The 17,601-nt window shown below is 39.9% G+C and overlaps 1 protein-coding gene across 1 annotated transcript; it reads right to left on the reverse strand.

The window, feature by feature from the left end:
• Nucleotides 1-1,427: 1,427 nt before the first annotated feature.
• On the reverse strand, nt 1,428-14,443 carry LOC124289143. Its single transcript, XM_046725747.1, has 8 exons — nt 14,338-14,443; nt 13,619-13,726; nt 7,092-7,401; nt 5,417-5,566; nt 4,300-4,669; nt 3,661-3,930; nt 2,442-2,567; nt 1,428-1,830 (listed from the first exon to the last, which is right to left on the reverse strand). Exons 5-8 carry the CDS (start codon nt 4,577-4,579, stop codon nt 1,631-1,633), a joined length of 876 nt encoding a protein of 291 aa, XP_046581703.1. The 5' UTR covers nt 4,580-4,669; nt 5,417-5,566; nt 7,092-7,401; nt 13,619-13,726; nt 14,338-14,443; the 3' UTR covers nt 1,428-1,630.
• Between the last annotated feature and the right edge of the window lie 3,158 nt (nt 14,444-17,601).

Below are 17,601 nucleotides of genomic sequence, written 5' to 3' on the forward strand. Positions count from 1 at the left end.
AATCTGTGGGTTTGCCCGTTTGTGAGGTGAGATGAAATTGGGTTTAACGTCGTGCTTGAGAATATTTCGCTCATATGACGACGTGCATACGTGTGAATGTGTATGTGCGGCTGCTTCTACTAGCCCAGACTTAAGCTGGTTTTATAGTGCTAGCCCACTGAGATACCATGCCGCAGTGAAGTATGAATACCCCACTCAGACACATTATACTGACTCCGAGCCGACCAGTCCTTGTTGTACCCATTAATGCCGAGCGCCAGGCAGGGACCAACTAGTACAATACTAGTATTTTAACGTCTTTTGGTATGACGCGATCGGGGATCGAACCCGCGACCTTCCGCTCTCCGGGCGGACGCTCTAACCACTACACCACGGAGGCGGTCTTGCCCGTTGGTGTTAGAGATAGATCAGTCGCATAGATGTTCAGCCCAGCATGTATACATCTGTTCTCTTGAACTGAACTAAAACCGAAACGTTAGTGGCGAATGGATTATGAGTATTTGTCTTTCTATTTGTGATATGATCGATAATCATGTCTAGGCGATATTTACATGTTTCGCCGTTTCTAATTTAATCTTGCATCGAACTGACTGATAGATATTTATTTGGTTGACAAAGGGTAAGCAAATAGCTATTAACTAAGACTTGATTGATATTTCCATATTAAAACAAACACTCCTGATGGATCATGTTTATCTTATTTACTATGATCATGATAAAAAGAAGATATTTGTATCTATCTACAATATTTATACCCACTCTGGTTTGTATGTTTCACTTTGTACATGGAGCTTCATGCAAAATAACCTTTTCTTCCCCTTTATTCCCCAATAAGCAAAATGACAATACAAATTATTCACATTAACAGATAATCAAATTCATGTGAACAGTCATTGTAAACACATATTGATAAAGTCAACAATTCTGTGCTGGACTGCGGAGTTTCACCGAATATCAGTGAGTGAGTGAGTGAGTTTAGTTTTACGCCGCGTTTAGCAATTCTCCAGCAATATTACGGCTGGGGACACCAGAAATTGGCTTCACATCCTGTACCCATGGGGGGAATCGAACCCGGGTCTTCGGCGTGACGAGCGAACGCTTTAACCACTAGGCTTAACACACACACACACACACACACACACACACACACACACACACACACACACACACACACACACACACACACACACACACACACACACACACACACACACACACACACACACACACAGAATATTAATTGTTAAGATGACGATTCACTAAACGAGCACATAAACTTTACTTGTTTCATGCGTGTTTCACTTTGATTTGGCCTGATTTCATACAGAGCCCAAAACACAGCAATGTCCTTCACGTACAACGTTGACAGGTCTTTTTACCTTCTATAACGAATGATGCAAGCATTAAACAGACAATGTGTATGTAATCGGAACGATATGGAGTATTTCAATTGCTCAAAGAACATCCAATTTGCAACGCACTGACGTTCATCGTGAATAATAATAGTAAGCACATTGAGATTTCCTTACTAAATATAGCAAATGATCATGTGAAATGTATGGTTCTATAATATGCAAAAGCTGGCATGTGGCTATATGTTCCGCGTTATGACGTGGGGTGCCTCGCTGTATCAGAATCGTTCCATATCCATCCCAGTTACTTCTGTATCCTGAGAAGGCTTTTCGTCTGGATCATCTGGGACTACCACACGTTTGGTCTCACGCAAGTGTAAGCGGTAGGCAAAGATGATGCAGGCAGCTGACAGGAAGAAGATAGCTCCGGCCAAATAGAAACACCCGTCTACTTTTTGTGTAGATTTTTCGATTTCGTCTGCAACATTAAACAGGAAGATTCTTCATTGTGGTAATATTAACGGTGGTATATATTACATTGCAACCCAATGACAGTGATACTGCTGTGTTTAGTTAGTCTGCAAGGACATTCTACTTAACGACATTTGGAGCAGGGGTGAACAGCTTTGCAGCACATCTGCTTGAGTTGAAGTTAGTTCGTAGCTCAGTACGTTATTAGACCATATTTTTACTGAATTTGCAGCGACCATGAGGTTATGAAATCTTTAACTATAGACAAAGGAACCAGACATTAAATAACCTCTTAAACATCCGAGGCAATTTATTTTTATTTTCCAGAATTTGGATCAAATATACTTCAAAACAATTCCAACTCCCAGACCCCATCAACAACATGCTCCCGATTACCCATGATCCGGAGTTCTGTGGTTATTACAATCAGTACGTCGTTTGTCAAATTCTGCAGTGAAATAGAGAGTAACCAGTGTGGTAAATAAAAAAACTGTTAATAACCAATCTCATAGTACATTATTCACAGAACAATTACTTCGACGACTGCAAACACATTTTAGAATACCTACAAATACCATAAGGCAAATGTCCAAATGTAGGCAATAAAGATATGCTTACTCGCTATGCTTGGCATCGACAGACTTCCAAGGCCCTGACCAAAGGTCAAAATGCCTGCACCGATCGCAGCGTTGTCGTCCCCGAGGAGCAGTGGAATGAAATACTCCAGTAAAGGTTCTCCTATACCTGTAACATCGCGTTAACACGCAGGGATTAAGGGTTTCTTAACCATTCTGTCCATTGGACATTTATAATAAAGGTTGAGATTGTTGCAATCCTATTTTCATGGTGTTCACGGTGATGAGGAATATACTTATCAAGTGAGATTGGCTTTACTATGTTCTTGTGAATTTTCAATAACTGGAGTAATTACCAAATATTGACTTCTCACATTGTACCCATGAAGTGAGGGCAACCCATATCTCCGGCGTTATGATCAAGCGGGCTTTACTAGGTTCTTGTCGATATTTCAATAACTGGAGTAAATACCAGTAAGCTGTATCACAGTGTGACGAGTCAACGGTTGCCCCTGGCACAGGGAGCGTCACTTTGGTTTTATCACTGTGTAATAGAGTTGCATGTTCACAGGGTCTTTGATACCAGGCACAAGGTCTTCTTCGGGTATATATTGTATTAGAACCCTGTTTAACGATCCTGGCCTGAGACACCTCTGTCCAATCATTTTACATTATGGTAAAACCTCCACGTTTTGTGAGTGTGATAGCGTCTGTGTGTCAGGTCTTAACACTATTTCAGTTACATCACAACACGCATGCTTAATCAATGCTGAAACTGAAAGTGATCCTGGGGCCTAGTGGTGTAGTCCAGTGGTTAAAGCGTTCGCTCGTCACTCAGAAGACCCGTGTTTGATTCCCACGTGGGTACAATGTGTGAAGCCCATTTCTGGTGTCACCTGCAATGATATTGCTGGAATATTGCTGAAAGAGGCGTAAAAGTAAACTCACTCATTCATTCAATGACTGAACGTGATCCTATATGGTATTATGGTCATAATCAGGGCATTTACCATGATCAGGATTCTGGTTCGCCAAAGGGGTATAATTCTGTAAGGGAATTCCGTGGCTATATTATGTCATATGTGTAAGCTACATCCTTACACAGGTCTCAGCTGGCTATAAGCGAGTTACAGTCCATTGTGTCGGACGCCGTAAATACTTCGAGTTATCCAAGATTCGACACAATTGGAACATACAGACGTAATACGAAAGGACCAAGATATTACATCGAGAGCGACACATCGATGTTTAACTGTATTTACCTTTCAACACTCCGACAAGTATGGAATAGACGATGGCATAGATGAAGTCATACAGCATATTGGCCATCATGTTGAGGAGGAACAGGATTCCACTGAAGACAGCCATCGCAATGACCACACTCCTCAGACGGATATTACTGGAGATGCAGCATGAGAAGCAGGTGCCCACGAGACTGGTCAACAGTATGACGTACACCAATAGCTGACCAGCGGGCAGGAACACGAGCAGACCCTTGAAACTCGGTAGTTTGGCCTCAATAACACTGATACCTTCAAATAGAAAACACTATTTAATTCATCAAGTGCCATATGGGCAAATTCCAATGGGAAAAGGCCCAATTAAAATGGGTCTAACTGCAAGATAAATCGGTCTAAATAATGTATAAATGCAATTTTGCCTTGTTCGTGAGTGCATTGAATAAGCAAGAAATAAGTGTTTTCTTCTGCAGGCTGTAGAAAAAGAAAAGGTACACATTTATAGTTTACTCTATGAAAACACAAATTTCAATATAAATGTGCATGTTCTCTATGATCACAATATTCAGACCGCCGTCATATTCCTGGAATATTGCTGAGTGTGGCTTTAAACAACAAACAAACAAACCATCACAAAACATTTCGGTATGCATTATTTCCTACCTCCGCCCCAACAGCAACAGACCGCCGCGAAGACGTAGAGTAGTAGAGACCGGAACACTTTCAGTTCATCCATACCCATCATATAAGATATTAGGTTTTGATTGGCTGGACCTTTCATCCGGGCATTCAGGGGTTTCAAAAAGAGGCTACACGGAATCATGATACCAGCAACACCCGCTTGAAAGAGGAGATAACTCTTCCAGCTGCTGATACCGAAGGATCCAAAAAATGAGAACTGACATGACAGAAAAAGCAATTGATCCCAGGATGGCACCAACATGGGGGATGAGTAGAGCCACCAGGCGGCGCCTTCTGAAGTATTGCAGTATTGCCGTGATGTATGCCACAACGATTAAGTTGTGCCCGATTCCTGAAGTATGACAAGAGGAATTGTCTTAGTATATGACAAGAGGAATATAACTTTCAGAGTGAAACTTAGCATTTGAAATGTAACAGAATGTGTTAAATATTGGAATATCTAATCTTTAAATTATGCCTCAAACCAAGTGTGATTTCGTACCTCTTTGAAAAATTTGTTTATATTCAGACTTTTCAGTTTATGAGAGAGTAAAGACTGAAATGCTTATACCTTTGGTGACTGGAGGTGACAATTCTAGAAATATGATCAGCGCAAATGAACAGAAGTGTCATCTGTATTGAATTCAAATCTACATATATGAGTGTTGTATGGTTTTAGTCCACAGTCCATGCTTACACCGAGGGCCCTTGACCTAATAATGGTTGTTTTCTAAAGCAGTATCACCCGTGAAGGTCCGGGTTAGAATATTGATATTTAGTAACCCATGCTTGTCGTAAGAGGCAACTAACGGGATCGGGTGGTCAGGCTCGCTGACTTGGTTGACACATGTCATCGGTTCCCAATTGCGCAGATCGATGCACATGTTGTTGATGACTGGATTGTCTGGTCCAGACTCGATTATTTACAGACCGCCGCCATATTGCTGGAATATTGCTGAGTGTGGCGTAAAACTAAACTCACTCACCCATTAAAGCAATACCAGTTTTCTGTTCGTTACGCTCACACGTAACCATTTACCACAAATTTGAAAATATTAGATCCACAGGCTTTACTGACGTACTATTGGACACTGCTAACCTGGTAATGCCCCATACAGGAAGGAGATGAGATGGACATTGGAAATATCAGAGAACGCAGCCCCGAGATACCCCACGGCAGTCAGAACACTTCCGATCAGCGCCACCCACCGGTAACCAGTCAAGACCGTCAGAGTTCCACTTAGGATTCCTGTAACGCGATTGATGAAATGATAAGATTTTTTGTATGTTCGATCCAAAAATAGCGTTGGTTGATGTCAGTCGGGTAAGAAAAACAAATGCATGACTAGTTTTGAAACTATTACAACGAAACATTACTGAAACGGTAAGAAACAGTAACAATCTCACAGACATAATCGCATTTGTACTTTTACGTAACTGACCGTAACGGATTAAAAATTCATCTTTAGTTCATTTAAAATTAAGATTAGCCGATCAACTATAAGAGAATCATGTTGGTGACGTGATGGACACTGTCAACGCATAACATGGCAAGTTTATTTGTACGACATTCAATAATTGTGACAGGGTTCGGTATCTTGATGAGGCCAGCCGTTTTATATTTGCGCATAAGATGAGTCGTTTGTGTGGTTTCCTATCGGTTACGGTCGGTCTACACACAACTTGTGGTTTAATGGATATATTCAGGAATAGAGACGTGCAGGTCATTCCCTGGTCAAGGTAAAGACATAAAGACCTGCATTACTCCAACTGAACAAAAGGACTTTCGGTATTTCATAATGGTGTACTATAAATTTGAAACATGCAGCTTTGCAAGAGGATTGTCTAAGAATTCCTAGCGCTACAATCTGGCCCTCACCCAGGACTATGCCCGTTAGGCAGGTGTCTTGTTCCATAGATTTCATAATGGATATATTAACATTCAAACTTTGGGGCAATTATTAAATTGTAACATAGATCTTCACGGGTCCATTTTACATGGAGATTTCTTCAACATATTTAGCGTTTATTGTAGTATAAGCTTAACTTTCCAGGCCCATTACCAGCATCTATACAGCCATAAGGAGCAACGGCATTGAAGCCAATGCTGAGTTAACCATACACGTCATGACAACTGATGTTCTAGTCTTTTCAATGTGATTGTTTTCCTAATCAAGAGACTGTCACCAGACCTACACGCTAGGGTCATGTCACATGCATGAATACATGTCCTTGAATAATTTCTGATCTTGAGAATACATGTCCTTGTACAATTTCTTATCTCTATTATAGCTGTCCTTGAACAGTTTCTGATCTTTAAAATACTTGTCCTTGAACGATTTCTGATCTTTAAAATACCTGTCTTTGAAAACTTTCTGAGTTTTGGAATACTTGTCCTTGAACAATTTCTGATCTGTGAAATACTTGTCCTTGAACGGTGTCTGATCTTTGAAATACCTGTCCTTGAAACGTTTCTGATCTTTAGAATTCCTGTCCTTGAACAATTTCTGATCTGTGAAATACTTGTCCATGAACAATTTATTGTCTTTGAGATACTTGCCCTAGAAAAATGTCTGATCTTTAGAAAACTTGTTCTTGAACATTTTTTAATCTTTAAAATACTTGAGCTGGAACAGTTTATCTTTAAAATACTTTACCTTGAACAATCACAGATGTTAAAAATACATGTCTTTGAACAATGTCTGATTATAACGGTGTAGAAACATTCAAAGACGAGCAAACATTTTGATTTTGTTATTGCTTACAAGACATACCTGATATAGAAAAGAGAGCGTTGTGAATGTCCACTATTGTTCGTGCTTCCACTGACAGGGAATCTAAGGTTGGTAAAAAGAACCCCTGGCTTTGTCCGAAGCCTCCAGATGAGTTACCGGTACTTGTTCTTGTCATACTTTTCATAAAGAATAGTGTGGGTTGTTGAAGAACGATGAATGCTTCCCTAAAAGATGCTAAAATCATAGCAAAGAATACTAAGCACCATCCCTTTCCTCCATCAGGGGGTTCTACCGCATCAGCTGTCGGGATGGTCAGTTCTTGACCAGTTCCATAGTCCATGGTAAACACCTGAAAAATAGAATTAGCTTTCACAATAAAACACGGACCACGGTACAAGTCGCTGTTCTGGTTTGGACCAAATCCACACAACGTGATTATCCGGGCCAAACATTGAGATACCATTCAACTAAATGTGAATTTAGAGGGTGTAAATGAATGATCTATTATGCCACAGTCAGAAAAATAATCATCAGATATATATCATCCTGTGGGCTGCGGGTCAGGCCATTACCCAAGACACTGAGTTTGGCCACATAATACGACAAGCATGGGTTGCCGAAAACCAAATCTAACCTGGATCTTCACGGGTCGTGACTGAAAGAAGACTAGTCAAATTGACTAATGTCATACGTAGATATGACTTATGTAAATTGTAGCTAGTCATTATAACACGTTTGATTCATTAAATTAACTAACATTATTAACTAGTCAATTTGACTTCCATGTCTTGCCGCCATGACAAATCTATTTTGTTAAATTGTCTCGTATAAGTAGTCAATCTGTTTCTGAGGGAACTTTTGTTGGGTGAAGACAATGCAAACATCAGACTGACTGATGTTAATTTGACTTCTGTCTCTAGTCATTATGGCAAATCTGATAAGTCAATTTCATTCATGATGCTAGTCAATCTGATTCATGCTACATGTCAGGTTAAATATTTGGTCAGGGTTAGAACTGATCTTCAGTAACCCATGCTTGTTGCAGGAGGTGACTAACGGGATCGGGTGATCAGGCTCGCTGACTTGGTTAACACATGTCACCGTATCCCAATTGCGTAGATCGATGCTCATAGTGTTGATCACTGGATTGTTTGGTCCAGACTCGATTATTTACAGACCGCCGTCATATAGCTGGATTATTGTTGAGTGCGGCGTAAAACTAAACTCACTCACTTGAATAATTGGGTCTAATCATTTTGTCTCTCTCTAGTCAAATTGACGTTCAAACTGATTATTTGCTAGCTAGTGACTAGTTTACAGGGTGAATTTGCTGGCATTATCCTTCAGTAAGAGAGAGAGAGAGAGTTATTATTTAACGTCACATCGGCAATATTTCAGCAATATCGTGACGAGAACATATGTGACATTGAAATGTTCTGAGTAGTTTTGATTTTACTAATCTGCAATTGTCTCTTCCGTATTGGACAATCTTTCGACAAGGATGAATGTTGTCCAGAACAGTTGACACATATTTTAAAGTTGCTATCGCAATCTTCGGTAACATGTGTTTTCTCATCTCAGTGAGCACAAGTAATTGGATTTTTGCATGAATTTACCCCATGACCAAACTTTTGGCATTTAAAACACCTCAGTGGGTTTGGAAATATATCAAAATCAAGTGATGTTTTAGAAACAAAAATGAGCCAAGACCTAAAGTCAAAAATATTGTTTATAATATAATTTGTGCAAATACAATTGATGCACAGGGCTCGACATGACCAGCCGATTGGTTCAACCGGGCCCATTCAACCACCCGTCTAAGTGAAGTAAGGGGCGAAGTGGTGTGTTGGGCAAAGGAACACTGTTCCTGGAACCAGTGCCCTCAACCACCAGACACAGGGGCGCAACCCACGGCAAACGGGTTGGTGGACCAAAGATACCCCCGGGTCCACAACGTGGGGTTGAAGAGCGCTTAGCGTTACCCAGCACCCACCACGATGAGGTGTCTCTTCACGGGTGCCTATCCTTCAGTAAACCACGTTAATCAATAATATAACAGCAAAGGTGAAAGTAGATAGACATAATGTATAACGTATGGAATGGATTACACACAGCCATATCCCATGTCAGTAACATGAAACAGAATACACGGAATGGTTCTGGGAGTGAAGGGCCGGGTCCACTCAATCACGTTTATCACCGAAGTAATTACAGGTAAATAGTTCTGGCATTACAGGACATCATAGACCAGCACGCCAATACATACGCTTAGAACAATTCACGAAAGGCTGAATCTACCATAACAGTCTGATGCATTAATCTATGGAAATGGTACAATGTAAAGCTCTTTACATAATTACATTTACATCACAGGTATCCAGTCGGATCATTAATGCATGGTACTCATTGTGAACATTGTGCATGTACAAACATAAAGCAATGACATGCTTTTGTGATGAAAGCCATATACTCAGTATGCACGGTGTCGTCTATAGTTGTTCTAGACTGTTTTGGTAGTTGGTGAGTTTGATTTCTGAATAAATATTGTGCAATTTCAAACAATTAAATCTGTTGAGAAGGGTAAAAGATATCCATATGTATGACTGTAACATTTACCAAACCAATATGTCCTTATCCCACGTGGAGTGGTGTCAATATTTCATAAATGTACAACAGGGTCAAAATTGGCATATTTTACGCGTACGGACTTGCTTTCAAATTCAGACAGGAGATCTCGGGTTATATATACAGGATGGTTGCACACTAGAATCATTCCTGCTTTACCTACGATCCCTCTCTGTTTGTTTTTGAAGGAGATTCCAGAGCTAATTCCCTGAAATGATTCTAGGTAGAAACAGTACACAACAATACTGTATTAAATGTGTAACGTACCTACGTGAGGTTTCATAATGAATTACGAGCAAACACGTTCATGAGTAACTTCTGTTTACACTGAGCAAACTCTCTGAAACTGAAAATGACGTCTGACGGAGTTAAACGCCGAGACTAACAGTACGTGAGTTCTATAGAGGGCTGGTTATGTGGACAAAAAATAAACATTTCATAGCATGTTGCTTAAAATGTTGTTAAAGACAATTATCATTGCAGGAAGGATCCTGGCTGAAATCTACTTGCCACACTTAAGGTATATAGCATGTGTCGGATTATCAAAATAATCAATCATGATTTACATTGAAAAGACATGATTGGTCTGGTTTATAGAATAGAGTGAGTGCGTCTAGTTTTACGCCGCACTCGGCAATATTCCAGCTACAGGGCGGCGGTCTGAAAATAATCGAGTCTGGACAAGACAATCCAGTGATCAACTGCATGTGCATCGATCTACGCAATTGGGAACCGATGAAATGTGTCAACTAAGTCAGCGAGCCTGACAAGCTGATACCGTTAGGCGCCTCTTACGACAAGCATGGGTTACTGAAGATCAAATCTAACCCGGATCTTCACGGGTATAGAATAGAGAGTCTTGTTGATGTGAACGTCACTTCTATAATAATAATAATAAAAATAGGCCATTTATATAGCGCCTTTCCACGTCACAGGGATATGCTCAAAGCGCTTCCTGAGCTCAAGTTAAAACTATATACAGTTGGCAGGTACGGATGATTGGAAGTCACTTGTAGCGAAGAAATAGACGAGTCTTTAGTCGTGTTTTGAATGTACTTAGGGAAGGAGATGATTTTAACTCGATAGGGGAGAGAGTTCCACAGAGAAGCTGCTGCATATGAAAAGGTCCTTGAGCCAAATGATTTGAGATTGTAGCTCGGGACAGCAAGTAACAGTTGTTGTGATGAGCGCAGGGTTCTTTCTGGAGAGTAGTGTGTCAGAAGGTCTTGAAGGTAGGAAGGTCCTGAGTTGTAGAAAGACTGGTAGGTGAGGCAGAGAATCTTGAAATCAATCCTTTCACGAATACGGAGCCAGTGTAGAGAGTTTAGGATGGGGAGAGATGTGACAGCGAGGACTGGTGAGAGTGATGATGCGTGCAGCTTTGTTCTGGATTTTCTGAAGACGATGGAGTTGAGAGGAAGTGATGCCAAACAGTAAACTGTTGCAGTAATCCAGGCGGGATAAAATCAGTGTCCGCACAAGGGTGGCAGTGGCTTCTTTTGTTAGGACTTTGCGGATGCTGCCGAAGTTCTTCAGATGGTAGTGGCAGGTCTTTACTAGATGATTTATTTGCTTGTCCATGCTGAGGTTTGAGTCCAAAAGAACGCCAAGGTTTTTCACAAGAGGAGAAAAAGGAATCGAAGATTGCCCAATGGAGATATCTTTGATGATAAGGTTTCGTTGTCTTGAGATTGTGGAGATGACCATTGTTTCTGTTTTATAGTCGTTAAGTTTCAGCTTGTTAGCAGACATCCAGGATCTTGTGCTCGAGAGGCATGCTTCAAGGTTGGACTTGCACTCTAACTGACTTTGTTCTGACGACTTAAAACTGTCAAACAATTGGCTGTCGTCCGCATAGAAATGATGAGGCACATGATAAGCAGACATCAGTTTTCCGAGCGGTTGAGTATACAGGGAGAAAAGAATTGGTCCAAGAACTGATCCCTGGGGAACTCCACAGGTTAGGGTGTGACTGGATGATGAAGACGTTCCGATGTGAATGGACTGGGTTCTGTCTGAAAGGTAGGATCTTAGCCAGTCAAGAACTGTATTAGTCAAACCAAATTCTTTCACCAAACACTCAAGAAGAATTTCATGGTTAATTGTGTCGAAAGCCGCAGATAAATCCAGGAGGACAAGCAAAGCAGATTCACCATGGTCGACTGCAGATCTGACAGAGTTCAAGACATAATTTAGAGCAGTTTCTGTGCTGTGAGCCTGCCTGTAGGCAGATTGGTAACAATCAGTCAAGTTATGCTGAGAAAGATGATCCGAGAGTTGTTGTTTGACTACTTTCTCCAGAACTTTAGACATGAACATCAAATTTGAGACAGGACGATAGTTTTTGAGGCTCTGAGGGTCAAGCGTGGTTTTCTTGATGAGTGGTTTGACTACAGCTCGCTTAAAGCATGATGGTACACAACCTGATGATAAACTTAGGTTGATGATCTTGGTAATGATTGGCAGAATGATATCCAGTATTTTCAAAGGAATTTTGTCGGGATAGGATCAAGCTCACATGAAGTTGGTTTTGACGAAAGCATTATTTTCTTGACCTCAGATTCTGTTACCGGACGGAATGAACTGAGCTTGGTACCAATGGGCTCCCCGAATACAACATCCTCAGAAGAAGAATCAATATCACCTCGTAGTTTCGTGATCTTCTCATTGAAGAAGGTGTTGAAATCCTCTGCCAATGTCTTTTCCTCGCCATGAGGAAGTAAGACTTCCTTAGATTTTCCAAGGATCTTGTGGAGAGAGCTGTGTAAGCGTTTTGGATTGTCTGCAATCCTAGAAATTTCCTCATTGATGTAATGGGCGCGAGCATTCCTGATTTCTTTGGCAACATTGTTTCGGGCACATTTGTACAATTGTCTATGGATCTCCAAGCCAGAGATGCGCCATGTGCGCTCAGCAAAGTGTCTCTTCCTCTTTGCCTCACGGACTTGATCGTTGTACCACGGTGATGCTTCATGATTACGTATTTGCTTCATGGGCCAAACCCGCAATATTTCCAGGTCAGAATATATGTTCTTGGAACCTATGTTTGTAGTAAGAACCGACTAAATGGATGGGGTGGTCGGGATCACATGACACATGTCAATATCGTTATCTCACTTGCGTGGTTCGGTGCTCGTATTGTCAATCACTGACTTGCTTGATTCAGTTTCGATTAATTATAAAAAGACGTCATTAAATTAAGTGCAGTATTAAACAACAAACATTTCAAAGAGTAAACGAGCTGATTTCGACGTTCTGGTGATTTCGATGATTGCACTGCTCGCGCTATATCGGGGGAGTATGTGTGCGATCGGGTCGCACAAGCAGTTTCATCGATAGGGCGGACGCCCGGTCGCTGTCGTGAGAAGTTTTATTCATAATGGAAATCGGGAAGTAAAGTTATATAAAAAGTAAACAAACGTCCATATTATTTACCCGAGATCTTTAATACCACTTCGGATGCAAAATCAGTTGCCTTTATGGCAAAAAATAGCCAGCGAAAATTCAGTAAGATCAGTCGTCTGCTGGTGACAGGCAATATATAAATAGGAAGCCATGTGATCACAACACTCCCTCGCAGTGCGGAGCAAAAAGTATGGCTCATCGTTGAAAACCCATACAAAGACCCCGGATGTGGCGAGCGGCAACAGTTTCGCCGATACGATGTCATCAACGCTATTTTTGTAGGAAACACTTGATATTTTTGTGTGAAATAGACGAATATATCATTTATCACTCGGGGTTAGTAAAATATAACTTTAAATGATATTACAGAAAAAATACGTTTTTGTCTTACATCGTCGAAAACCCCGGACACCGGGATACATAATTCAATGAATCATGAATTACATCCACCTCTTATTTAAAACAACAGAAATGCAAACATAACAACATGTGAATTACTGACAGTTTCAGCTTACAACAGACACCCTTACGCGTACCTCGGGTTCTGCTTCATCTGACGCCCCTGGAGGACCTTGGTCCTTGTCCTCGTGTCCACTCATGGCGGGGAACCCTTCAGCTCTATTTGAACCCGATGTTAGTAGTATCTGGAAAGGAATACTTCCGATGTTAGCAGTTGGTCACACTTTATCAGAGGTTTTATTACGTTGGATGGCGGCGCAATCCCCAGTTTGTCAATCTGCTAGTTTCACTTCTCCTACTGAATTCCCATGACTTTCATCAACAGAAGCTACTTTATAATCAACTTCAAATTAATTAATGCAACAAAATGTCATTGTGTAGATACATACTGTCTTGCGCTATTCGTTCTTCGACAGCAATCCAACAGTTTATAGAATATTTTATCACAATCCGACAGTTTATAGAATATTTTATCACAATCCAACAGTTTATAGAATATTGTATCACAATCCAATAGTTTTTAGAATATTTTATCACAATCCAACAGTTTATAGTTGATTATTTTATCACAATCCAACAGTTTTGGAATATTTTATCACAATCCAACAGTTTACAGAATATCTTATCACAATCCAACCTTTTTTAGAATATTTTATCACAATCCAACAGTTTTTAGAATACTTTTGTCAAATAATCCAGCGTCGGAGATTTAATAAATGTTCTTTCAGCCAAGTATCAGTTTTTCTTATACAAGACTGCCAAGAAAGCCAAGAAAGTCCATTGAAAACCAACTTACCGTAATATAGCAAGAGCAGTACTATCTGGAGGTATCCTCATTTATCAATATCAAATAAATAAGGAGCACACGCCGTTCCAATCACCTGACTGCGAGAACGGCTATTAGTGCGCAAGGTGTGATATACTCCCTGTGTTTAATGGTGTATCAATGACGATATTTAGCTGTTGGGTATTGCCTACGATTACATATGTTTCCTATTATAGCTGGAACAATCACTCCTGGATAACTCATTACAGTTCGCATTTTTTAAAGAGTCAACTATGGATAGATTTATTTGGATCTGTCATTGATGTGATTCTATATCCACTAAGGGTAATAGCTTGTCGTTGGCTGTTGTTGTCGACAGAGGTGAGGTACGTCGATAATGGTTACTAGCTGCACATGTGTGTCGTTGGTTTCACCAAAGCCGTTATTAAGCTGAAGTTTGTTATATATCTGAAATAATTATAAAAGCAGCATCTCATACACTCATTTCAAACTCATTCACAAATTAGACTCTTTCAAACGCACCCATCCATCAACCCCCTCAGAGTTACACCAGTACAGGTGATACGTACTTTACCTACATTAGCCATGCTGACTGGCTTGTTATGGGGACTGGCTGAGTATGGTTTTACGCCGCCTTTAGCAATATTCCAGCAATATCACGGTGGGGGACACCAGAAATGGGCTTCACACATTGCACTCATGTGGGGAATCGAACTCACGTGACGAGCCAACGCTTTAACCACTAGGCTATCCCATCGCCGCATGTTATAACTTATGCCATACCTCATAGTATGTGTTGATGCATGATAAATGATCCCTGATCCTGCAAATAGTGACACAAGAGTAAAACGCTAGATTTTGTTTTTATCAGGAAACGTTTAACGTCTTAGAATATCGTTGTTCAAAGCAATTATACACAAAGGCATAACGTTATAATACCAATGATTTCAGAACAAAAGTCCCAATTCTCGGGTGAACATTTATTTATTTTAACTTTTATATTTTATGTTTAAACACACATTGGCTTTGTGTTTTTTTATTGGTTTCATATGATGACTTACTTCCATTTTATATCAAAGAGGTTGAATCTGACTGTTGTACATCCAAAAACAATGTTCACTGCCATTTAGTATTTCAACTTTTTGTGACACTAATGATATTAATAAAATTAATTATGTTATTACAATAACATGATTGGTGTTGAACGAAACAGTCCGTTTATTGCAAAGACACCACATATATTTAATGATGGTATTACGTTTTTGGAGCATCTGTCCAAGGATCACACTCACATTGTATGAAATTTTTAAAATTTCGAAGTATGGGGTGATATTCTTGATTTGGTTACATTTTGTAGGGATCACAGCAGCGTTTAAATTTGTAGATGTGACTGAGTATCTCTGCTTCCGGCAACTTACAACGGTGTAACTCCACCGGATGTTTACAAATCACTTCATGTTATTTAGCAATGTAATTTGTCTCATTAACTAACAAACACTACAGCTATGGATCGTATCAGACACGTTCATCTGTACATCTATTATGTTATGTTTATTTGTCGGAACGTTTGGATCTGTCTTCTGTCAGGTCATATAACCTTGACCTTCGTATTCACTTTTGAACGACTAACAAAGTGTATTCGCGGGCAATGATGTAATATTGATGTGTGGTTAATGATGCCTCACTTTCCTGAAATCCGAAAACATGCGTTTGCCGATGGACTTACCCGTGCTCCAAACATCATCAGAGTTCAATATTGAACAAACTGTAAGGCACAAAAGTTCTATGTTTCGTGAGTGCGACGTTTCGATACAGATTCTTGTACCGTTGCCAGGCAGGAACAAGGGTACAAGAAGTTGTTATCCATAAGGTTTGTTCAATATTGTAAGCCCCAACTTCTAAAATGCCACCCAAAGAAATCATCGGAGTTGGTAGAGTCTTTTCACCTACATACAAGTGTTTTTAAATCAGATGACGGTGTTGAGTCATGTTAAGGGATTAGACAGAACACTTATTTCCGATGGAGCCAAGGAATCACATACTCTACCATGAACATTTTCTTGTTGTCTATAGCGGAATAAATGTGCATATTCCCACCCGCATCATCTGAACAAAATTCAAAGGATTTCATTCGGAAATATAAAGTCAAGGCCAATGCCTACAAAATGAACTTCCAAGCGGAATCACACTTTGTCTTTAAAGATTTCCACATTGTCTGATTCAGCTAGGTAAGAATTTATCTCTTGTAAATGGCAAATACAACAAGAAACAGGCTAGTTTTATTGTATGTATTAGTCAGTGAAATGTTACTGAAAATGGCCTAAATACGTACATGCATTGTGGTAAATCTCGAGGGTGCGGGCAAGGTGTTCTCCTACAATGTTATATTTTTAGATTATATTTGTAAACACGCTCTTGTCAATGTAAAGGTCACCGGAACTCACCCCTTTGAAAATACCCCCTCCGATTTCCTGTAGTCATCATAGCATTCAATTTTGATTAAACGTTAGCCAATCTGAATCATAGAAAATAGGATAAAACACCCACACTTTGTAATGATATCTTTTTGTCACGTTCTTTCTTTCATGACATTTTATGGATGACCCTTGCGTAAGGGCCTGATACCTTTCATGCAACAAATAACATGAACATTAACAAATGAACGGATTATATGCACAATGTCATATATGTATAAACTGAACGCCAAAAGAAATGTTACACCTCTGAACATTAGAATATCCTAAAATGTTATATGGATAGAAGACTTTGGTTTGGTATGTTTGAACAACCAATCATGTAACTCTATTGAGTCAAAACATCAGACTGAGGAAGTCATTGATAATTAGGATATCGACATGTTTGTTTAGGTGGGGTCCATTGTCCTATTTTCAATCATGTAAAAATTCAAATCAAAAGTGTAAAAAACAATTAAAAATTTCTTTTGGCGTTCAGTTTATATATACTGAACAGCAAAAGAAACGCAAGTCTGGCGTTTTGTCAAGTTTTTGAATAGAAGACAACCAAAATCATGTCTAATCATTATTCTATAGAAAACACTGTCAATTTAACAGCTAAAAGTTGCTGTTGACATTGAATTGCAATAAGTTCAAATTGATCACAGTCCGTCAAATGGAGATACCCCTGAACGCTAAAGGTGACAGTCTCTTTAGTAGCGCGTATAGCCACCTTGAGCTTGCACATAGGCCGTGCAACGTGGCCTCATTGAGTTCACTAGAGTCTGAAAGAATGCCTGAGGCAATTGGTTCCGCCCAA

The sequence above is a fragment of the Haliotis rubra genome, unplaced genomic scaffold (genome assembly GCF_003918875.1).
Source record: "Haliotis rubra isolate DU_JTF1 unplaced genomic scaffold, ASM391887v1 Scf1115, whole genome shotgun sequence".
In the NCBI taxonomy this organism is placed as follows: domain Eukaryota; kingdom Metazoa; phylum Mollusca; class Gastropoda; order Lepetellida; family Haliotidae; genus Haliotis; species Haliotis rubra.